Source organism: Lemur catta, chromosome 1, assembly GCF_020740605.2.
Source record: "Lemur catta isolate mLemCat1 chromosome 1, mLemCat1.pri, whole genome shotgun sequence".
Taxonomy (NCBI): domain Eukaryota; kingdom Metazoa; phylum Chordata; class Mammalia; order Primates; family Lemuridae; genus Lemur; species Lemur catta.
This window is the reverse complement of record NC_059128.1, coordinates 285,153,377-285,172,319: the sequence shown is the minus strand read 5'-3', so window position 1 is coordinate 285,172,319 and position 18,943 is coordinate 285,153,377. Positions and strand designations below refer to the sequence as shown.

The following is an 18,943-nucleotide window of genomic DNA, read 5'->3' as shown; positions in this document are numbered from 1 at the left end:
CAGTTCCCCCTTCAGGTTTCTCCCGTTTGGTCCCCTCCGTCTTCGGTCACGGCCACCGCACTGTCCGCTTTGACCTCGACTCCGGCACGGACCTGGCTTCGTTCCACAGAGCAAGGCATACCCCCCCCCCCGCAGACTGTCCCCCCTCCTGCCGCGCTGTCCCTGCTGACTCACGGGGAAGGACCTTGCCTAGAGGTGTCTTCCTTGAAGCTACTGCTTTGCTGATTTGAACTCTCTTCAAGGAAAACAACAATAAAACACCATTGTTTCCAAAATGAAGCATTTTTCCAAAATAAAGTATCTCAAACAGTTTGTCTTTTGAAGCTGTCTTTGGTGCTATAGTGACACTGTTTCTTGGCTCAGCATTCGAGTCACTCTGCTCCCTAAAGCTTGAGCATGTGCCTTTCTTTTCCAAGGACTGTAAACACTAGTCCAGAAGGACCACACGGGCACCTGGCCCACCCCTGCCACTGGGCACATGAGGAAACTGAGGCACGCGCTGCCAGTGGGGGGAGCTAAGGCAGGTGCAGCCTCGTGGCTCTGACCCGGCTCTGCGCCTGCGGGTCAGCTCAGCACGGCCCACGGTGGCAGACCGAGGGCCCACGGTGGCAGACCGAGGGCACACACTTGGCTGCACGCTGTGGGCTTTAGGATTAGAAGTGACATTGGGGAGGAGAGGAAGAGGAGACTCTATTTTGTTCTATATTTCGTATTTAAAAATATACATATGTACGATGCATTGTTAACTTCGAAGTCCCTATCTTCACAGACACCATTTTCAACGTCTTATTATAGATATACATGTACTTCACATAAACAGGACGTGATAAAATGCATTTGACTTTTATAAGTGAGCTGGACTTTCAATATCTTAGAAAATTTCTTCAGCAAAAAATGATCCTGTCTTCCCAGATCTTAGTAACGGGGGAGACACGGCTCAGGCGGTGCCTCGACAAGGCCCCGACCGACAACAGCAGCCTGCATCTCGGCTGCGCCCACGTCCCCCGTGCCATGTGGTGTCCACGCAGGGGAGGACAAGTGGCAGCAGAGAGCGAAGCCCCCTCCCCTCAAAGGAAGAACACAGAGAACAGAGAAGCGTAACCATCTTCTGACTCCTGACAAATCCGTGTACCGACACACAACAAAATAACTCAAAAGGCATTGGTCTGTGATTCAACTTACCCACGGCAGGTTTACGGCCTGTCCGCTTCTCTTGGACGACAGCGGCTCAGGGCTGGGAGCTGAAAACCCACCCGCCTCCCTGTTCCGCTCCCACGGACAAGCTCACGCTGGTTTTCTCGAATTAAAGACGCGCTAGTAGCCAAGCACTAGAGACCAGGCCAGCACACACACGCACACCAGAGAAACGTGTTTAGTTGGGATTATGGTTTTAGTTTCAAACTTAAAAAAAGTAAGTAAAACGGTATATTTAAAAGGATAAAAAATACCTTAACTGTGTCCTTTTAAATAAGGCTGAGCTTAGAAGTTAGGACCCTTGAGTTCAAAAGCTCCTGTTCACTTTACTGTTAGCCACTGAAATTCTAAAAAAAGAAAAAAAAACCCAGTAATAAAGAGCATCAAGGGTCGGTGCAGACACCACGGAGCCGTCACCCGCCTGTCACCGGCACCTCGGTTATAGCCCAGGCAGCAGGTGGCTCACGGCTGGGGGGACACCCCGGGCGGCTCCACGGACAGCGAAGCGTCCGAGCCGCGGCCCCAGGTCGGTCGGGAAAGCCAACGGGATTCCCACCGAGACAGGCTGCGGTGGCACGGGGCCAGAGGACAGCCCGGGGGCCACGCCCTGCTGCAGAGTCCCCGTGAATGGCCAGGTTTGCAGCCAGTAGGACAGATGTCCCCTGCACAGGAAACCCCTGAAAGGCCCCAGGGACAAGGCCCGAGAGGCCCAGAGACAACGCATGGGTCCGCCGGCCACCGCGGCTCCGGCAGTGTGTCCTTACGCCTGAGACCGGACACGGCAGAACCGCGGGGTCTGCGAGGGCAAAGAGCCGCGCTCTGGAGATACTTGCCGCTGAGCAGGGGCTTGTTGAGCGTGTAGAGGGGCGGCAGGTCCTCTATGTTGGAGATGCGCTGGTACATGGCCCGCGAGAGGTGGTCGCCGTGGTACAGGCTGCCCAGGATGATGCTGGAGAAGTAGATGGGCTCCACGAAGATGCTGAGCAGGGAGCCCTGGACGCCCACCACGTTCCAGCTGCGGGGAGAAGACAGCAGGAGCTCAGCGGGCGTCGGCTCGGCCCGCGTCCACGCGGCGCAGCTCAGAGCCGCCCGGACGCTCAGGTGCACCGAGAACCCTGCAGAAATTTCAGCGAACTAAAAAAATACTGTAATGGAAAATAACAAACTGATTCAGAAACTTAAAATCTTAAAGGGAAGAATCTATTTAAAAGTTATTTTAAACTGTGAAATGACTCTTTGCCACCGCTTCCCCACGATGACCCGTTACTGGAGAGTTCTAGAAGGTACTGAGCCATGACTGTTTCCTGTGGGGAAAGCGTGTCCCAGTTTACCACAGTGGTCCCCGCCCCACGCGAGGAGTGTCTTCCAAGGTTTCAGTCACCCACGGTCAATGACAGCCTGAAAGGCCGGGCGCAGTGGCTCACGCCTGTAATCCCAGCACTCTGGGAGGCCGAGGCGGGTGGATTGTTTGAGCTCAGGAGTTCGAGACCAGCCTGAGCAAGAGCAAGACCCCATCTCTACTAAAAAAATAGAAAGAAATTATCTGGCCAACTAAAATATATATAGAAAAAATTAGCCGGGCATGGTGGCGCATGCCTGTAGTCCCAGCTACCTAGGAGGCTGAGGCAGGAGGATCGCTTAAGCCCAGGAGTTTGAGGTTGCTGTACGCTAGGCTGACGCCATGGCACTCACTCTAGCCTGGGCAACAAAGCGAGACTCTGTCTCAAAAAAAAAAAAAAAAAAAAAAAAAAAAAAAACAAAACGACAGCCTGAAAATATTGCATGGAAAATTCCAGAAATAAACACTTATAGGCTTAACATCTTACACCGTCTCTCTGAGCAGTGACGACAGCTCTCGCTGTCCCACCTGGACGTGTGTCTCTGCCTTGTCCCGCGGCAGGTGCCGTCCACTGGACAGTCACGTAGGAGCCGTCTGGGCAATCAGCTCGCCTGTCCCCGTGTCACGGGGCTTGTGTGCCGGGCACCCTGGTTTCTCTCAGTGACAGCCCAGACCCCAGAGTGGCGATGCTGGCCAGCGTTCCGACTGCTCTGCTCCTGGTTAGTTGTCGCTGTGGATCCCCTACTGCGCCTGGTTCATACATCAAGCTCTACCATGGGTTTATGCACAGGAAACATGACGCTTATGCAGGGGCTGGTGCATCGTGTGTGAGGAGGGCTCTTTACATAGGTTTCAGGCGTTCACGAGGGGTCCTGGAACAATCCTGGGGGGGGGCGGGTACTGACAGCAGGAGCCGTTCAGACATTCACTGAGCCCCGAATCCAGGCTCAGCTCAGCACGTGGGAGCCCGGGAGCCAGCCTGCCCCTGGGGTGCGAGTTCCTGCTCCACTGCCAGCTGGGGGCGAAGGGTGACGAGGGCACTGACCCCACCACACACACCGCGTGCACCTGACCTCTCCTGCCCTCAGGCCAGAGACCCCGCCCCCCAGGGCTGCCATGTCCCAAGCTCCCAGGGGTCTCACTTTGCTGGGGCTACACGGTGGGGGAGGGCAGGCAGCCCGGGAGCTAAACAATAAAGCAATGAAAGGGCAAACAAACAAACAGCCATAAACCGAGGTAAACTCAGTTTGAGAGAAAGCATGGGGTTCTGCTAAGAAGAAGAATAGGGACTGCCAACTTTAGAGTATGGTCCTCGGGGTGACCCCGAGCTCAGCCTTAAGGGGGAGGCTGTGAGGCTGAGGGAGGAGGGCACTGGGGGGACACCGTGTGGGGTGGGGGGTTGGGGAAGGATGGGAGCAGGGGAGCTGGGGGGGCTGGCAGAGAGAGCAGAGGGGACAGGGCAGGGCAGAGGGGCAGGGGAGGGGGTGGAGGAGGAAGGGGGGCTGTGGGGCTGTGGGGCTGTGGTGGGGGCGGGGGGGGGCAGGACAGAGGTCAGGGCTCAGCAGGGGCCTGGCCGGGGCCTGTGTGGGCCGGGCAAGTGCAGAGGTCGGGTCGGGGAGGAGGGGAGCCGGGGAACTTGCCCGCGACCATATTTGGAACCAGGCCTAGGGCAAAAGGTGGCCTCGCTGGACACCCTGGTGCCCCCTGAGGTCCCTGCCCTTCTCCCCATCCCAGTGGTTGGCCGACCACGGCATCACCTTTCAGAACAGACCCTGCCTGTGCCTGGCACCCTCCCCGGCGCTGGGCCCAGCTCCGGGCCCCCCCCTGGTGCCCTGGGCCACCCCTTTGCACCAGACACCCCAAGTGCCAGAAAAGGCACCAGGTGTCCCAGGGGCCCCCGGCCCTGTGTCTGGCCTCCCCTGGGCCACCCATCTCTCACCCTCCATGTTCGGGCCATCCGGCCTCCCTGCTGCACCCCAGGGCCGCTGCCCTCGGCTCTGCAGCCAGACATCCGGCCCCACCGCTTCAGGCCTCTGCGCAGACGTCCCCAGTGAGCCTCCCCTCGTCCCCACCCGAGCCCTCCCCGCCCCGACTTCCCGCATAACTTAGGGGCTGCTTTGTGCTTTCTGCCCACCCCCTGCGGCCAGTGTGTAAGCCCCGCGGGGGAGAGATGGATACACACGTGTTGAATGGACAAATCCTCCGGCTCCTACAGCACAGTCCTTCCACCGTCCAAAAGGGGAAGGAAAACACAGGTTTCCGTCACTTACAGAGAAAGCACGAGATGGTTCCACGCTTATAAAACACACAGGGCCCCCTTCCTGCTGCAGGTTAAGTCTGTGTGGGTTTAAACTACCCTTAGACTGAATTCAGTCTCCCCGGGTGAACGTGACAGCAGTGGTCCTGCCGAGGCTGCATCCGTGGGAGTCGTCAGTTCTGAACACAGGCTCGGTAAGAGGATTCCGGAGAGCACAGCTCTGCAGAGGCCCCGGTGGGAAACGGCGTGGCAGCAGCCACGGTGCTCACGGCCTTACAAAGCACAGCCCCCTCCGGACCCCCCAGCATGGAGTCTTCCCCGTGGACTGGACCAGTGCCAACACAGGGGGTCCCAGACACGGCCACGTCCCGCAGCAACACCTCACTCGAGCAAAGCTCCGCAAAGTCGCAGGCACAGCGTCTCCCGGAGGTGCCGGTGTGCGCAGGCCCCCTCAGGCCGGGCGGGACTCAGTGCGGGGCGCCCCGTGAAGTGTGCTTGGCTCGCACTGGGGAGCCCACAGGCGCCCGTGCTCTGGCGGCGCGGCTCAGGCCTGCCACGTCGGGTCTGGGCACCGTGCCCGCCTTCTCCCTCATTCCCCTTATGCTGCTTCTTCAAGAACAGGCTTGAGTGCCACCGTCTGACCTGCCCTGGCAGATACAAGAGAGCTCCTCCGACCCAGAGCACAGCCGCGTGGCCCCAGGACAGGCCTCGGCACGGACCCCCTGGGAGTCGCCCTGCCCCGCCCCCCCTGCTTCCCACTTAGGGCCAGCCACAGACCCCGCAGGGGCCACTTGGAACCAGCCACAGGAGGCCCTTCTGTGGAGCCCCCGCCTCCATCAGGGCACACCTGGAGCCCCTGTCCCCACCTGCCTGAGTCTCCGCCCCGCAGGGTGGTCTGACCCCCTTGCTACGGCCAGCTCTGAGTAACCGAGCGGCTGGTCCTCACTGGGGGGTCTGGCTCATTCCCAAGGACACCGAGGCCACCGTCACCAGCGCCGACACTCCTGCCTTCCCCCGGCTCCAGCACCAACACGACCCCCGTGAGGCGGCCACGCCCACGGGCCTCCCACGCTCCTCACTGCCCTGCAGACACCCCCTGGGGCTGCCTCTGCTGCCAGTCTGCCCGCTGGCCGGACAGACAGCGGACGCCAGGTCAGCTCCAGCACAGCAGCGCGCCTCCCTCCCCACCTGAGGAACCGGGCCCCAGGGACCATGCGGCCCCAGAGCCTCTCTGCACTGCCTCGCTTTGGACTTAATTTTCTGCGAGAGAGAAATAAACTTCCACCTAGTTCGCATTTCCTCCCAAACACAGGCCGACCGAATCGCGAGCACCGTGCCATGTCCCCACGGGTCCCTGCCGGGCCTCACTCCTGTGCCGCTGCCTGCCGGCACCGCTCAGTCCTGCCCCAGCTTCACGTTGTCACTGCTCCCTACGAGTGCGGGCACCAGAGTTTCAAGGACTGTGAAAAAACGATGAGCTTTTGATGAAAATTACATTGCAGTTATAGATGTGGAAGGAACTGATCAAGCTTTTAAAAATATACAATCAGATTTGGTTTGCTAAACTTTCGAAGGTAACACCAGTGCGTGTACGTGTGTTTTTGTCACTGAGGATGGCCATCATTGTGTGCCCCCGACTGGGGGGTGAAGGTTGTAGCAATCCCACAAAATGAGCTACAGACTCTTTCCCTATTTTTCCAATCTCTGGAAAACATATAAAATAGGGATTATTGTGCTTGCCCTGTCTCCACGGGCCTCCTTCCTTTTATCTTCTTAAATGAGTTTCTTCCCTGGGGGCGTGTGTGAGAGAGAGACTGGCTTAACTTCCTTAATGGGTATAGACAGTTCTATTCAAATTGTCTGCATACGCTTGAGTCACTTTCGGGAATGTACACTTTCCTAGAAAACGTTCTATTTCACTCAGATTTAAAACGTGTCAGCAATGAAGCTGTCTGTAATTCTCCCCGGTACCCACCTACCAGTGGCATTTCCAATCCCTGCCGGGCCCCGAGGACACCCCGGCACATCTCGTGGCGCCTTCTCTCGTCACTTCCCTGCATCAGACTTGCCAGAGCTGCGTCCATCCTTCTGGCCTTTTTGAGGAACTAGCACTGGGCTTTGTCACTACTCACTGTTATATTTTTGTTGCTTTTAAAATTCATTTCTGCACTTGTTTCCTTCCGTCTACACGTGGACGTGTCCTACCCTCCTCTCTCTATTGCCGAGTTGCGACACTTTCTGTCATTTATCTCCGAGCATTTTCTAACCCGACTCCGGCTTCTTCCTCCGAGTGCAGAGGTGAAGCTGACTCGCAGCGGACTGACACCAAGTGCACGCTCTGGTCCGTCTGGACACGCGCATGTCCCGTGAGACCACGCTCCCCGAGACCCTCACGCCTGGCTCCAGCCCTTCCCTCCTGCCCTTCTGCTCCAGCCCCCACCTCTGGGCCCCCCGACTTGCTTTCTGTCACTGTAGATTACTTGGCATTTTCCAGAAATGTGAGTAAATGGACTCGCACAGGAAGTACTCTTTTTTGCGTGGCTTCTTTTACTCAGCATGATCATTTGAGATTTATCCGTGTTGCAGTGTGTGTCGCTGCTCTTTCTGTGTGCCCAGTGGCACGCCACTGCACGCGTGCACCCTCCTCTGCTTGTCCATTCAACTGCCGGTAGCTACTTGTGTGGCTTCCAGTTTTTGATTATTTTGACTGTTACAAATAAAGTTCTGCAAACACGTATGAGTGTGTGGACATATACTTTCATTTCTCTTGGGTAGACACCTAGGAGTGGGATGGTTGGGCCTATCTTTGACTTTTTAAGAAACCGTCACTGTCTTTAAAAACAACTGCGTTTTCTAGAGGACGAACGTCCCGCCCGGTTCCTCCATGTCCCTGTCAACGCGGGTATGGCCCGTGCCTGCGATTCAGGCCCTCTACGCGGTGTGCTGGCGGATCCCATTTGTGTTTCTCTAGTGACCAACGGTGCTGAGCACCTTTTCATGTGCTTATTTGACATTTGTGTATCGCTTTTTGGTGAAAGAAGCCACTCAAATATTTTGCACATTTTTAAAACTCTTTTTTCCCCTTGTTGACTTTTGAGAGTCTTTATATATTATGGATACAAGCCCTTTATAAAATATAAATCTGCAAATATTTTCTCCCCATTTGTGACTTTATTTCTCATTCTTTTAAGAATATCTTTTAAAAGGAAGTAATTTTTAACTTGATGAAGTCTAATTTATTAATTTTTCCTTTTACAGAAGAGTGTCTTTTGGTGTTGTACCTAAGAGCTTGTGTAACTGAACGGCACAGACGTCCTCCTGCTTGCTCCTAGGACATTTACAGCTGTGACCCTTTAGGAGTTAAGTTTGCACACGATGCAACAGGCGGAGTGAAGTCCACTTGTTTGGTTGTTTTGTTTCTGCACAGGGATATCCACTTCTTCCCTTGCCATTTCTTGAAAAGACTATTCTTTCTCCACTGAATTGCTTCTGTACCTTGGTCAAAAATCAGTTGTGACCAGCAATGAACAGTGGAATTTGAAATTGAAACCATAATTCCATTTATATTAAAATCCAGGAAACTGAAATACTTAGGTATGAATCTAACAAAATACCTATAAGATCTGTACAAGGAAAACTACAAAACTCTGATGAAAGAAAGTAAAAGAGCTAAATAAGTGGAGAGAGATTCCACATTCATGAGTAGGAAGACTCGATATTGTCAAGATGTCAGTTCTGCTCACCTTGATGTAGATTCGACATAATCCCAATCAATATTCCAGGAAGTTATTTTATTAATATTGACAAACTGATCCCGAAGTTTATATGGAGAGGCTAAAGATCCAGGGTAGCAGACACAGTACTGAAGGAAAAGAATAATGCTGGAGGACCGACACTGCCTGAGTTCAAGACTTACTACAAAGCTAGAGCAATCAGGACAATGAGGTATTGTTCTAGAACAACTGGACATACACAGGCAAAAAGAATTGAATCTAGACACCGAGCGTAAACACTTCCCAAACATTGAATCAAAACGGATCACAGACCTAAATGTAAAATCCAAACCTATAAAACTCCACGAAGATAACACAGGAGAAAATCCAGATGACCCTGGGTTTGGTGACGACTTTTCAGACATAACACCAACGGCAAATCCATGAAAGAAAAAATTGAAATGCTTGACTTCACTAAAATTAAAACTTTCTGCTCTGTAAAAGACACTGTCAAGAGGATAAAAAGACAAGCCGCAGACTGGGAGAAAAAACATACAAAAGACAAATCTGATAAACACACAAAGAACTCTTTATACTCGACAGTAAAGAAAAGCACAACCTGATTAAAAAGTGGGGCAGAAGAATGCACTAGACACCTCGTGAGAAGACATACGGATGGCAAATCACACACGAGAGGATGCTCCACACCACACGCAGTCAGGGACCTGCACATTTGAACAGTGAGATGCTGCCACACACCCGTTAGATTGGCCAAAACTCAGGACTGTGACGATAGCTGCAAATGCTGGCAAGATGTGGACCAACATTCATTGCTGGTGAGAGCGCAGCACGGTGCAGCCACTTTGCAACAGTCTGGCAGTTTCTCACAAAACTAAAGGTACTCTCACCGCAGGATCTGGCAGTCGTGCTCCCTGGCATTTGCCCAGAGGAGCTGAAGACTCACGTCCACACAAAGTCCTGCACACGCACATTGACAGCGAGCGGCTTTACTCGTAACTGGCAAAGCTTGGAAGCAACCAACCTTCAGCAGGGGACACACAAATGAACTGCGGTACGCCCAGACCGTGGGCCGTCACTCGGCACTAGAAAGAAACAAGCTGTGCAGCCACAAAAGGCCCAGAGGAACCGAAGGTCCGAACGCTGAGTGGCAGCGCCAGCCGGCAGAGGCTGCGTGCGCACAATTCCAGCGTGTGACGCTCTGGGACAGGCAGAGCCACGCAAAGAATGAAAGGACCCGGGGTTGCCGGGGCAGCGGGCGAGAGGGACGAGCAGGCAAAGCGCAGTTTTAGGGCAGTGAACCTGCCCTGCGTGACACTCTCATGGCGCTTGTCCAAAGCCACAGAATGTACAACACCAAGGGTGACCCTGATGCACCCTGTGGTCTCTGAGTGACAGTGACTAGGAATGTGGGTTCGTGGACTGTGACAAACACCCCACTGTGGTGTGGACTTTGACAATGGGGTAAGCTGAGCACATGCCGGGGCAGAGGACACGTGGGGACCTCTGGACCTTCCATTCGATTTTGCGGTGACTCTAAAACTGCTCTAAAAAATAAAGCTTTAAAAAATCAGTTATACATATTGTGTGAGTCTCCTTCTGGACTCCTCTATTTGTATATTTATCTATCTCCATGCCCAAATCACACTTTCTTAGTGACTGTCCTGGTAGCAGGTAGTATCAACCTTTTGACTTCGTTCTTTATGTCGGAAGTTCCTGCTGGCTATTCTAGGTCCTTTGCGTTTTCATATGGATTTTAGAATCGGCTCGTCAATTCCCCCCCAAAAGCCAGCCGGGACTTTGATCAGGACGACACTGACTCTACAGGTGAACCTGGGAAAACCGACACCTTGCCAACACTGAGCTCTCTGCCAGTGGCACGATGCACCTCTCCATTTATTCAGGTCTTTGATCCCTCCAGGCAGGGCTTTGTGGTCTTCCATACGCAGTTGTCAGCGTGTCGCTTCGCACCTGCAAATTCAACTGTTTGGGGCAGGTGTATAAAATACAACTGACTTTTATACTTTGTATCTTGGATCTTGTATTCCACAACACTGTTACACTCACTCATTCATATCAACAGCATTTTCTGCACAGGCAAGTGTGTCTGCAAATAAAGAGGGTTTTACTTTTTCCTTTTCCATACAGACACCTTTGGTTTCTCAGAGCCTTGCTGTGCTGGCCAGGAACTCCAATATGACGTCGACCAGAGCGGGAGAGTGGACGGCCTTGCTCTGTGCCTGTCTGGGGGGAGCCTGCCGTCTTGGGCAGCTCGGACCGACGCCGTCTGCAGAGCTTTCATCCACGTCCTTCATCAGCTTGAGCAGGTTGCTTCCACTTCTCCTTTGCTGCAAGTTTTTATTGTGAATATATGAATTTTGTAAAATGCCTTTTCTGTGTTTCTTTAAATTTGTTAATATGGTGAATTACATTGATTGATTTTCAAGTATCAACTAACCTTGGAATTCCTGGGATAACTCCTATTAGAACATAATGCTATATTTGGTTTGCTAAAGTTTTCTTAGAGTTTATAGACTCTAACAAAATTCTAAATTCATGACACATTCTGCTTTGTAGCTTTATTTTCTTACAGTGTCTTTTTCTGGTTTTGGAAGCAGGGAAATGTTGGCTTCATAGAGTAAGCTGGAAAGCATTTATTCTACTTCAATTTTAGAACATTTTGTGCGAAATGGGTATTTCTTCCTTAAATGTTTGGAATTCAACAGTGAAGCCAACTGAGCTCGGGCTTTTTCTTTTGTTGTCATTTTTTGGTGGAAAGATTTTAAATTACAAATTCAATTTCTTTACTGCGTATCGATAACTCAGGTTATCTATTTCTTCCTCAGTGAGTTCTGGCAGCGTGTGTCTTTCAGGAACTACGTCCCCTTCATCATCCACGCTGTCGAATACACAGGCACAGGCGTGCTCACGGCTTCCCTTTGCTGCCCGTTTGCTGTCCGCAGCACACGTCGCGAGCTCACCGCCCCTGATCCTGACGCTGGTGAGTTTGTCTTCTCTCTCCCACTTCCCAGGCGAGCCCTTCTCACAGGCCGGGTGCTTCGCGGCTCCGCAGTCCGACTCCACATGACAGCTCACGGTGCAGGGCCTCACCCTGTGCCGCGCTGCTCCCTGCCCCGGGGGCTCAGGGTGGTCACGACGAGCCGGTGTCAGCCACAGGGAGGCAGGAAACAGGAGCCGCCGCCCAACTGAGGCCGCGCCCAGAGCTGGGCCAGCGCTACTGCCACCACATCCATGTGGTCACAGCAGTCACACGGCCTGCTCAGATTCGGGGGAGGGGACAGAGACATTCCCTCTTGATGGGAGAGTGGCAAGGTCACACTGCTGGAGAGGATTTGAGGTGAGAGGCGTTATTGTGGGGCCATCTTCGTAAAATACAATCTACCACAATTTTCAAATGTCTACTTCATTGTGGTCACTTTCCTCCATAGACTGTCTTTGGAACCGTGACCACGGAACGTTGCAGCCGTGCAGCAGTGAATCCCAGCGTTCTCCCTGCCCGCACGCCGACCCTGTCCTGGCTCTCGGCCTCTGACCCGCTGCCCCGCTCCCCGGATAGAGCCCCGTTCTCTGCCTGCACCCCACCGTCAGCTGGCTCACTGCAAAGCAGCCTCAGACCCTCCAACTGTAAGTAAACATCTAGAATAACATGAAGACTCAAAATCAGCACCAGAAGAAACAAAAATTTTAGAAACCATTAACCAGAAAAGGACCTGAAATTATAATAGAAACGCCTGGATTCCTCTCCTGCCAAAAGGACCAGGACAACCACGGGGACGACGACAGGACCGTGAGGCCCAGATGGTTTCCCTGCCGGGTTCTACTCCATCTTCCATGAGAGGCTCACCAAGTGGAACTCGGAGGAGACCTCGCTCTATGAGGCTGTGTAACCTTGGCTCCAAAATCGGGTAAGAATAGCTGAAACTTTTAGGAAAATTATTAGCCTATTCACTTACAAACATTAGTGTAAAACTGCTAAATAAAGTATTAGCCACACAAATCAAACACTGCGCTAAAACAACAAGATGCTCGGAATGACTGTGTGTGGGGGGAAAGGAAACAAGATACTTTAATAAAATACGGTGTATGTCAAAAATGGAAGAACGATAGTCAACTTTGGAAAATCTATTGATTATTTACCATAATGGACATACATAAAACATTTGATAAATTCTCACACTACATGTGGTATCACAAAGGCTCTGAGATAACTGGAACAGCAGAGAACTTCGCTAGCGAGATTAGGGCCACCCACCAAACCCCACGGCAAAAACTGCACATGACGCAGAACTTCGGTCCGTGTCTCTACAAGATTCAGGAACAAACGGGGATGCTGCTGTCTCTGCTTTGTCTAAGATGTTACCCAAAGTCCTGGACAGCAAGAATAAAGAAAAAGAATAAGTGGTGTAGCAAAAGAAGATACAAAACTGTCAAATATCTATAGATTGTGACTTGGAACATTCAGGAAGAGCCAGGAAACTACAAACAGAATAAAAAGCGAGTTAAGTTGCTGGTCACAAGATTAACATCTAAAAATCAGTGGTGTCTGGACTATGACTTCCACACGGCAGACTGGAAAACACAGGCCTTCGTCCCCGTCAGAGACACTGCGCTAACAGCGCCTCTGTGGGAGCTCCAGAGATGAACGTGAAGCCATAGCGCCCACACCACTGCCAGGCCAAGAAGGGATTCCAGCAAAAGGGGCAGGACATTCCGCAGCACTTGACGTGCCTATTTGTGCCCCTCCCCGACACGGCGAAGTGCAGAGCAGGCGGGAGGAAACCTCCCCGCTGGGCCTCTGCCCTCGGGTGGGAACAGAAGAGTAGATCATGAGTCCAGGGTTCCGGCCTCTCTGACGGCTGCCCAGGGGACTGGCTCCTGTCGCCTGACTCAGAGCGGTGACGGGACTGCTGCCACGGCCTGGGAGCCTTTGAAAACAGGCAAACAGCACGAAAGAGCTACAGTTCTCCGGGCAGATATCGGGGGAACAAGAAACTGGACAAAGCTTGAGAGGCCCTGGGAGCCCCAGCCAGCGAGCGGCGAAGGGCCACCTCTGCACCGAGCAGCACACAAAGACAGGGAGCTGCTGCTTTCAGATGCCAAAATCCCAGCGAAACAGTTCACAAGGCTACAAAGGGCAGCGAAACATAGCCCTTCAAACGAACAAATATAAACTTCTAGAAATTGAGCCTAAGGAAATGCAGATCTATGAACTGTCTGACAAAGAACTTAAAATAACTGTCATAAAGATACTTAATGAGCTAAAAGGGAACACAGACAACTAAACAAAATCAGGAAAATTCTGCATGAACAAGATGAGAATACCAACAAAGAGACAGAACTATAAAAAAGAACCAAACAGAAATTCTGGACCTGAAAAATACAATAACTGAACTGAAAAATTCACTAGAGGGGTACAAGACTTAATCACGTAGAAGAAAGAATCAGTGAACTTGATGACAGGTCACTTGGCGTCAGAGTCAGAGGAGTAAACAGAGGGAAGAATGAGAAGCGGCGAGAGCTTGAGGAGCTTGTGGAGCACCATCGAGCAGGCAGACAGGAATACCCGGAGGAAAAGAGGGACAGAAAAGGGCTAAGAGCTTCTTGGAGGAAATAATGGCTAAAAAGCTCCCCAAATCCAGGAAAGAAATGAACTATACAGATTCAAGCTCAATGAACTGCAATTAGGATAAATCCAAGGAGAATAGCAGCAAGTCACATTTCAATTGAACAGTCTAAAGCCAAAAGAAGACAGAATTTTAAAAGCAGCAAGTGAGGAGCCATCGGTCACATACATGGGAGCATTGTAAGATCACAAGCAGCCTTCTCAGCGGGAACTTCATAAGCCAGGAAGGAGTGGGTGACATATTGCAGGTGCTGAAGGGAAAAAGCCCTGTTAGCCGAGAATACTTCATCTGGTGATGATGTCCTTCAAAAATGAAGAAAAAAGTGAGACTTTCCCAGATAACAAAAGTGGAGAGTTCATTACCACTAGACCCACTTTACAAGAAATGCTAAAGGGAGTCCTTCAAGTTGAAAAACGAAAGGACAGTGGAGAGCAACACTAAGCTGTACGAAAATACAAAGTTCTCCTGCAAAGGCAAGGACATGGACAAATGCCGTACCCTGCACTGCTGTAGTTTTGATGCACAGAATTTAAATGATAAAAACACAGAAAACTATAGATCTGTATTCGTGGGTATACAATAGATAAAGATGCACCTGTGACCACAATAACAACGCGTGAAGGGGTGGGGCTATGAAGGAGTTTTAATAGATAATTGAAGTTAAGTTGTTACCAGTTTAAAATAGAATTCTATAATTTTAAGATGGTTTATGTAATTGCAACGGTAACTACAAAGAAAATATCTGTAGAATATACATCAAAAGAAATGAGAATCCTATCATTACAAAAAAAAAATCAAAAAGACACAAAGCAAGGCAGTAAGAGGGTAAAGGAGGGACAAACAAAAGGTGCCAGACACAGGAAACAACAAAATGGCAAGAGTAAGTCTTCCCTATTAGTAATCACTTCAAATGTCAATGGATTAAACTCCCCAATCAAAAGACATAGATTGGCTGAATGGATTAAAAAAAAAACAGGATCTAACCATAAACCATCCATAAGAGACTCGTTTTGGATGTAAGGACACACACAGGCTGAAGTGAAAGGACAGCAGAAGATGTCCCATGAAAACGGCAACCAAATGATAGCAGGAGTAACCACACTGATGTCAGACAAAAGGGAGTTTAAATGAAAACTTTTATAAGAGACAAGTAAAGACATTATATGATAAAAGGGTTAATTCACCAAGAAAATATAAGAATTGTAAGTATTTACGCACCAAATGTTATAGCTCCCAACTATGTGAAGCAAATTTTGACAGAATTGAAGGAAGAAATATACAGCAACACCCTAACAGTAGAAAACTTCAATGTCCCACTTTGAATAATGGATAGAACAACGAGAGAGAAGACTGAAAAGGAAACAGAGGACTCGAGCAACGTCTTAGACCGACTGGACCTCACGACACGCAGAACGTCCATGCAACAGCACAGAACACACATTCTTCCCAAGTCACGCAGACCATTCTCCAGGGCAGGTCACACATCAGGCCACAAAACAAGCCTTAATGAATTCAAGAAAATTGAAACTATACAAAGTGTTTCTTCCAATCACAGTAGAGTAAAACTGGACCATGTGCAAATACATGGGAGTTAAGCAACACCCCTCACACAACCAATGAGGGAAATGCCGGAACTTAGGGGTGCGGCAAAGCAGTGCTGAGAGGGGAGTTATGGCTATACATGCAGACATTAAACAACAAGAAAGATCTTAAATCAACAACCTAACTTTATAACTTAAGAAACTAGAAAAAGAACAAACTAAATCCAAATACAGCATAAAGAAATGAGAGTAGACATAAATAGAAAATAGAAAATTAGAAAAAAAAACAATGAAACTAACAGTTTGTTTTTCAAAAATATCAACATTGCAAACCTCTACTAGATTAACTAAGAAAATACAGAGACGACTCAAATAACTAACATCAGACATGAGAGAAGGACTATTGCAGCCGATGCCACAGAAACAGGAAGCATCAGAACACTGTGAATAACTGCACAGCACCAAGCTGGAAAACCTAGACGAAACGGATAAATTCCTGGAAACACAAAACTTACCAAGATGGAGTCATGAAGAAATAGAAAACTGAAACAGACCATGAGTGAGTAAGGACACTGAGTCAGTAATGAAGAACCTCCCAACAAAAAAAAAGCCCAGGACCAGATGGCTTCACTTGAGCAGTGGTCCCTTCGTTGAAGACAATTTTTCCATGGACTGGGTCGGGGGAGGAGGGGGGACGGTTTCGGGATGATTCCAGTGCGTCACATTTACTGTGCAGTCAGACCTCTCTGCCGATGATAATCTGTATTTGCAGCCGCTCCCCGGGGCTAGCATCACCTCAGCTCCACCTCAGACCATCAGACATTAGATTCTCACAAGGAGGGCACAACCTAGATCCCTCGCATGTGCAGTTCACGGTAGGGTTCAAGGTCCTGTGAGAATCCAGTGCTGCCACTGATCTGACAGGAGGCGGGGCTTGTGTGGTGATGAGCGCCTGCAACTACAGATGAAGCTTCCCTTGCTCACCCTCCGCTCACCCCCTGCTGCGCTGCCCGGTTCCTAACATGCCAGCGACCGGCACCGGTCTGCAGCCTGGGAGTTGTGGACTGCAGCACTAGAGAATCCTACCAGACATAAGAATAATTAAAACCAATCCTCCCAAAACTCAAAAAATGGAAGAGGAGATAAGATTTCCAAGCTCTTTCTATGATGCCAGCATTACCCTAATATCAAAGCCAGACAAAGACACCGCAAGAAAACCATAGACCGTTATTGCTGATGAATATTAATGCAGAAATACTCAACAAAATACTAGCAAGCCGAATGCAATAGCACATTAAAAAGATCATACACCATGACCAGGTGGGATTTATTCCTGGAACCCAACGATGGTTCAACATACGAAAACCAGTCAATATAATACAACATATTCACAGAATGAAGGACAAAACCACAAGGTCATCTCAGCTGAGGCAGAAAAAGCATTTGACAAGATTCAACACTCTTTCATGACAAATACATTTGACAGACTAGAAACAGAAAGGAACTACTTCAGCATAATAAAGGCAGTTTATGAAAGGCCAACAGCTAACATTGTACTCAAGGGTGAAAGACTGAAAACTGTTGCTTTAAGATCAGGAAGAGGCCAGGTGTGGAGGCTCACACATGTAGTCCCAGCACTGTGGGAGGCTGAGGCAGGAGGGTCACTTGAGCCCAGGACCTTGAGGCTGCAGCGAGCCGTGAGATACCACAGCACTCCAGCCTGGGCAACAGAGCCAGACTCTGTCTCCAAAAAAAAAAAAGATCAGGAACAAGTCAAGGAGGTCCACTCCCGACACTTGCATTCAACATAGTATTAGAAGTTCCAGCCAGAGTATTTAGGCATGGAAAACATATAAAAGGCATTCAAAATGGAAAGGAAGACATAAAATTTTATCTGTTTGCACATGACATGATTTTATACAGAAAACCCTAAAGATGTCCCCCCCCAAACCTGTTAGAACTAATCAACAAATTCAGCAAAGTTACAGGATAGATTATAAAATCAAGACATAAAAATCAATTACATTTCTACACACTAACAACAAACAATCTGAACAGGAAATTAAGAAAACAATTCTGTTTATCATACCATCAAAAAGAATAAAATGCATAAATCTAAGTAAATCTAAGCAAGGAAGTGAAAGGCTTGTACAATAAAAACTACAAAATATTGCTAAAAGAAATGAAAGAGGTAAAAATAAACGGAAATATATCCCATGTTCATGAGTCGGAAGACTTAATATTGTTACGATGCCCACACTAACCAAAGCAATCTATAGATTCAACACCATCCCTATGAAATGAACAGTGGCACTTTATGCAGAAAAATCTACCCCAAAATTTACATGAAATTTCAGGGTACCCTGGATAGCCAAAACAATTTTGAAAAAGAAGAAGAAAGTAGGAGATTTCATACTTCCTGATTTCAAAACATATTACAAAGCTGCAGTCATCAGAACAGCGTGACACTGGCATAGAGACACGTAGAGCAATGGAATCGAGCAGACAGCCCAGAAATAAACCCTGGTGTGCGTGGTCAAGTGATCTTGACAGGGTGACAAGACCACTCAGGGGAAGGACTTGGCGAAGACACGGAACCTTCTCACTATAAACCATAAAAGGAGCTCTGCCAGTGAAAAGAAAACGCTACGAGATCTAAAAGACCAGCGGGCAAAGGACACAACTTGGGTATTCAGGGAAGGGGAAAGACAAGACGAGTAGCTAATACGTAACTGAAGAGATGCTCACCATCCCGGTGGTAAGAGAGATGCAAACTGAGACCACAAGATACCCGTTTACAAACTACGGGAGAAACTAATCCGGCACACTGGTGGTACCAGTCTGGGGTGCGACCCAGTATCACTTTGTGACGTTGTCATGCGTGCAGCTCCTGAACATACGCCCAAGAAACTCCAGCAAAGGTCCCCTGTGCGGTGCGTGAGGACATGCAGGGCCACGTGGGAAGAGTGGCACAGGAGACCCCAGGGCTCCGGATGGAGGAACGGCCCGGGACCACGAGGGGTGTGCGGAAGGCAGCAGCAGTGACCTGGCTGTCTGCCAGAGCACTGGGGACAGTTTCAGAAACGCAGGGTTGAATGAAAACGTAAGAAACAGAATGGCATTTACAGCACTATGCCATTTCTGTAAATTAACAACATGTACAGAAACACCTCAAAGTAACACTACTGTGTATTTTTCAGGAATACACACACACAAAAACACAGTAAGCTAACACA

General features: G+C 49.7%; 1 protein-coding gene across 3 annotated transcripts in view; it reads right to left on the bottom strand.

The window, feature by feature from the left end:
- Positions 1-18,943, bottom strand: part of ADARB1 (adenosine deaminase RNA specific B1) — a 117,379-nt gene that overhangs the window by 19,176 nt on the left and 79,260 nt on the right. For 2 of the 3 annotated variants that reach the window (XM_045540835.1, XM_045540834.1), the window contains exon 8: positions 2,028-2,209. In XM_045540835.1, the coding sequence (XP_045396791.1) occupies positions 2,028-2,209 (182 nt within the window). Of the gene's footprint in view, positions 1-1,448; positions 1,542-2,027; positions 2,210-18,943 lie in introns of all 3 variants that reach the window. The other variant, XR_006732766.1, reaches the window with a different exon arrangement.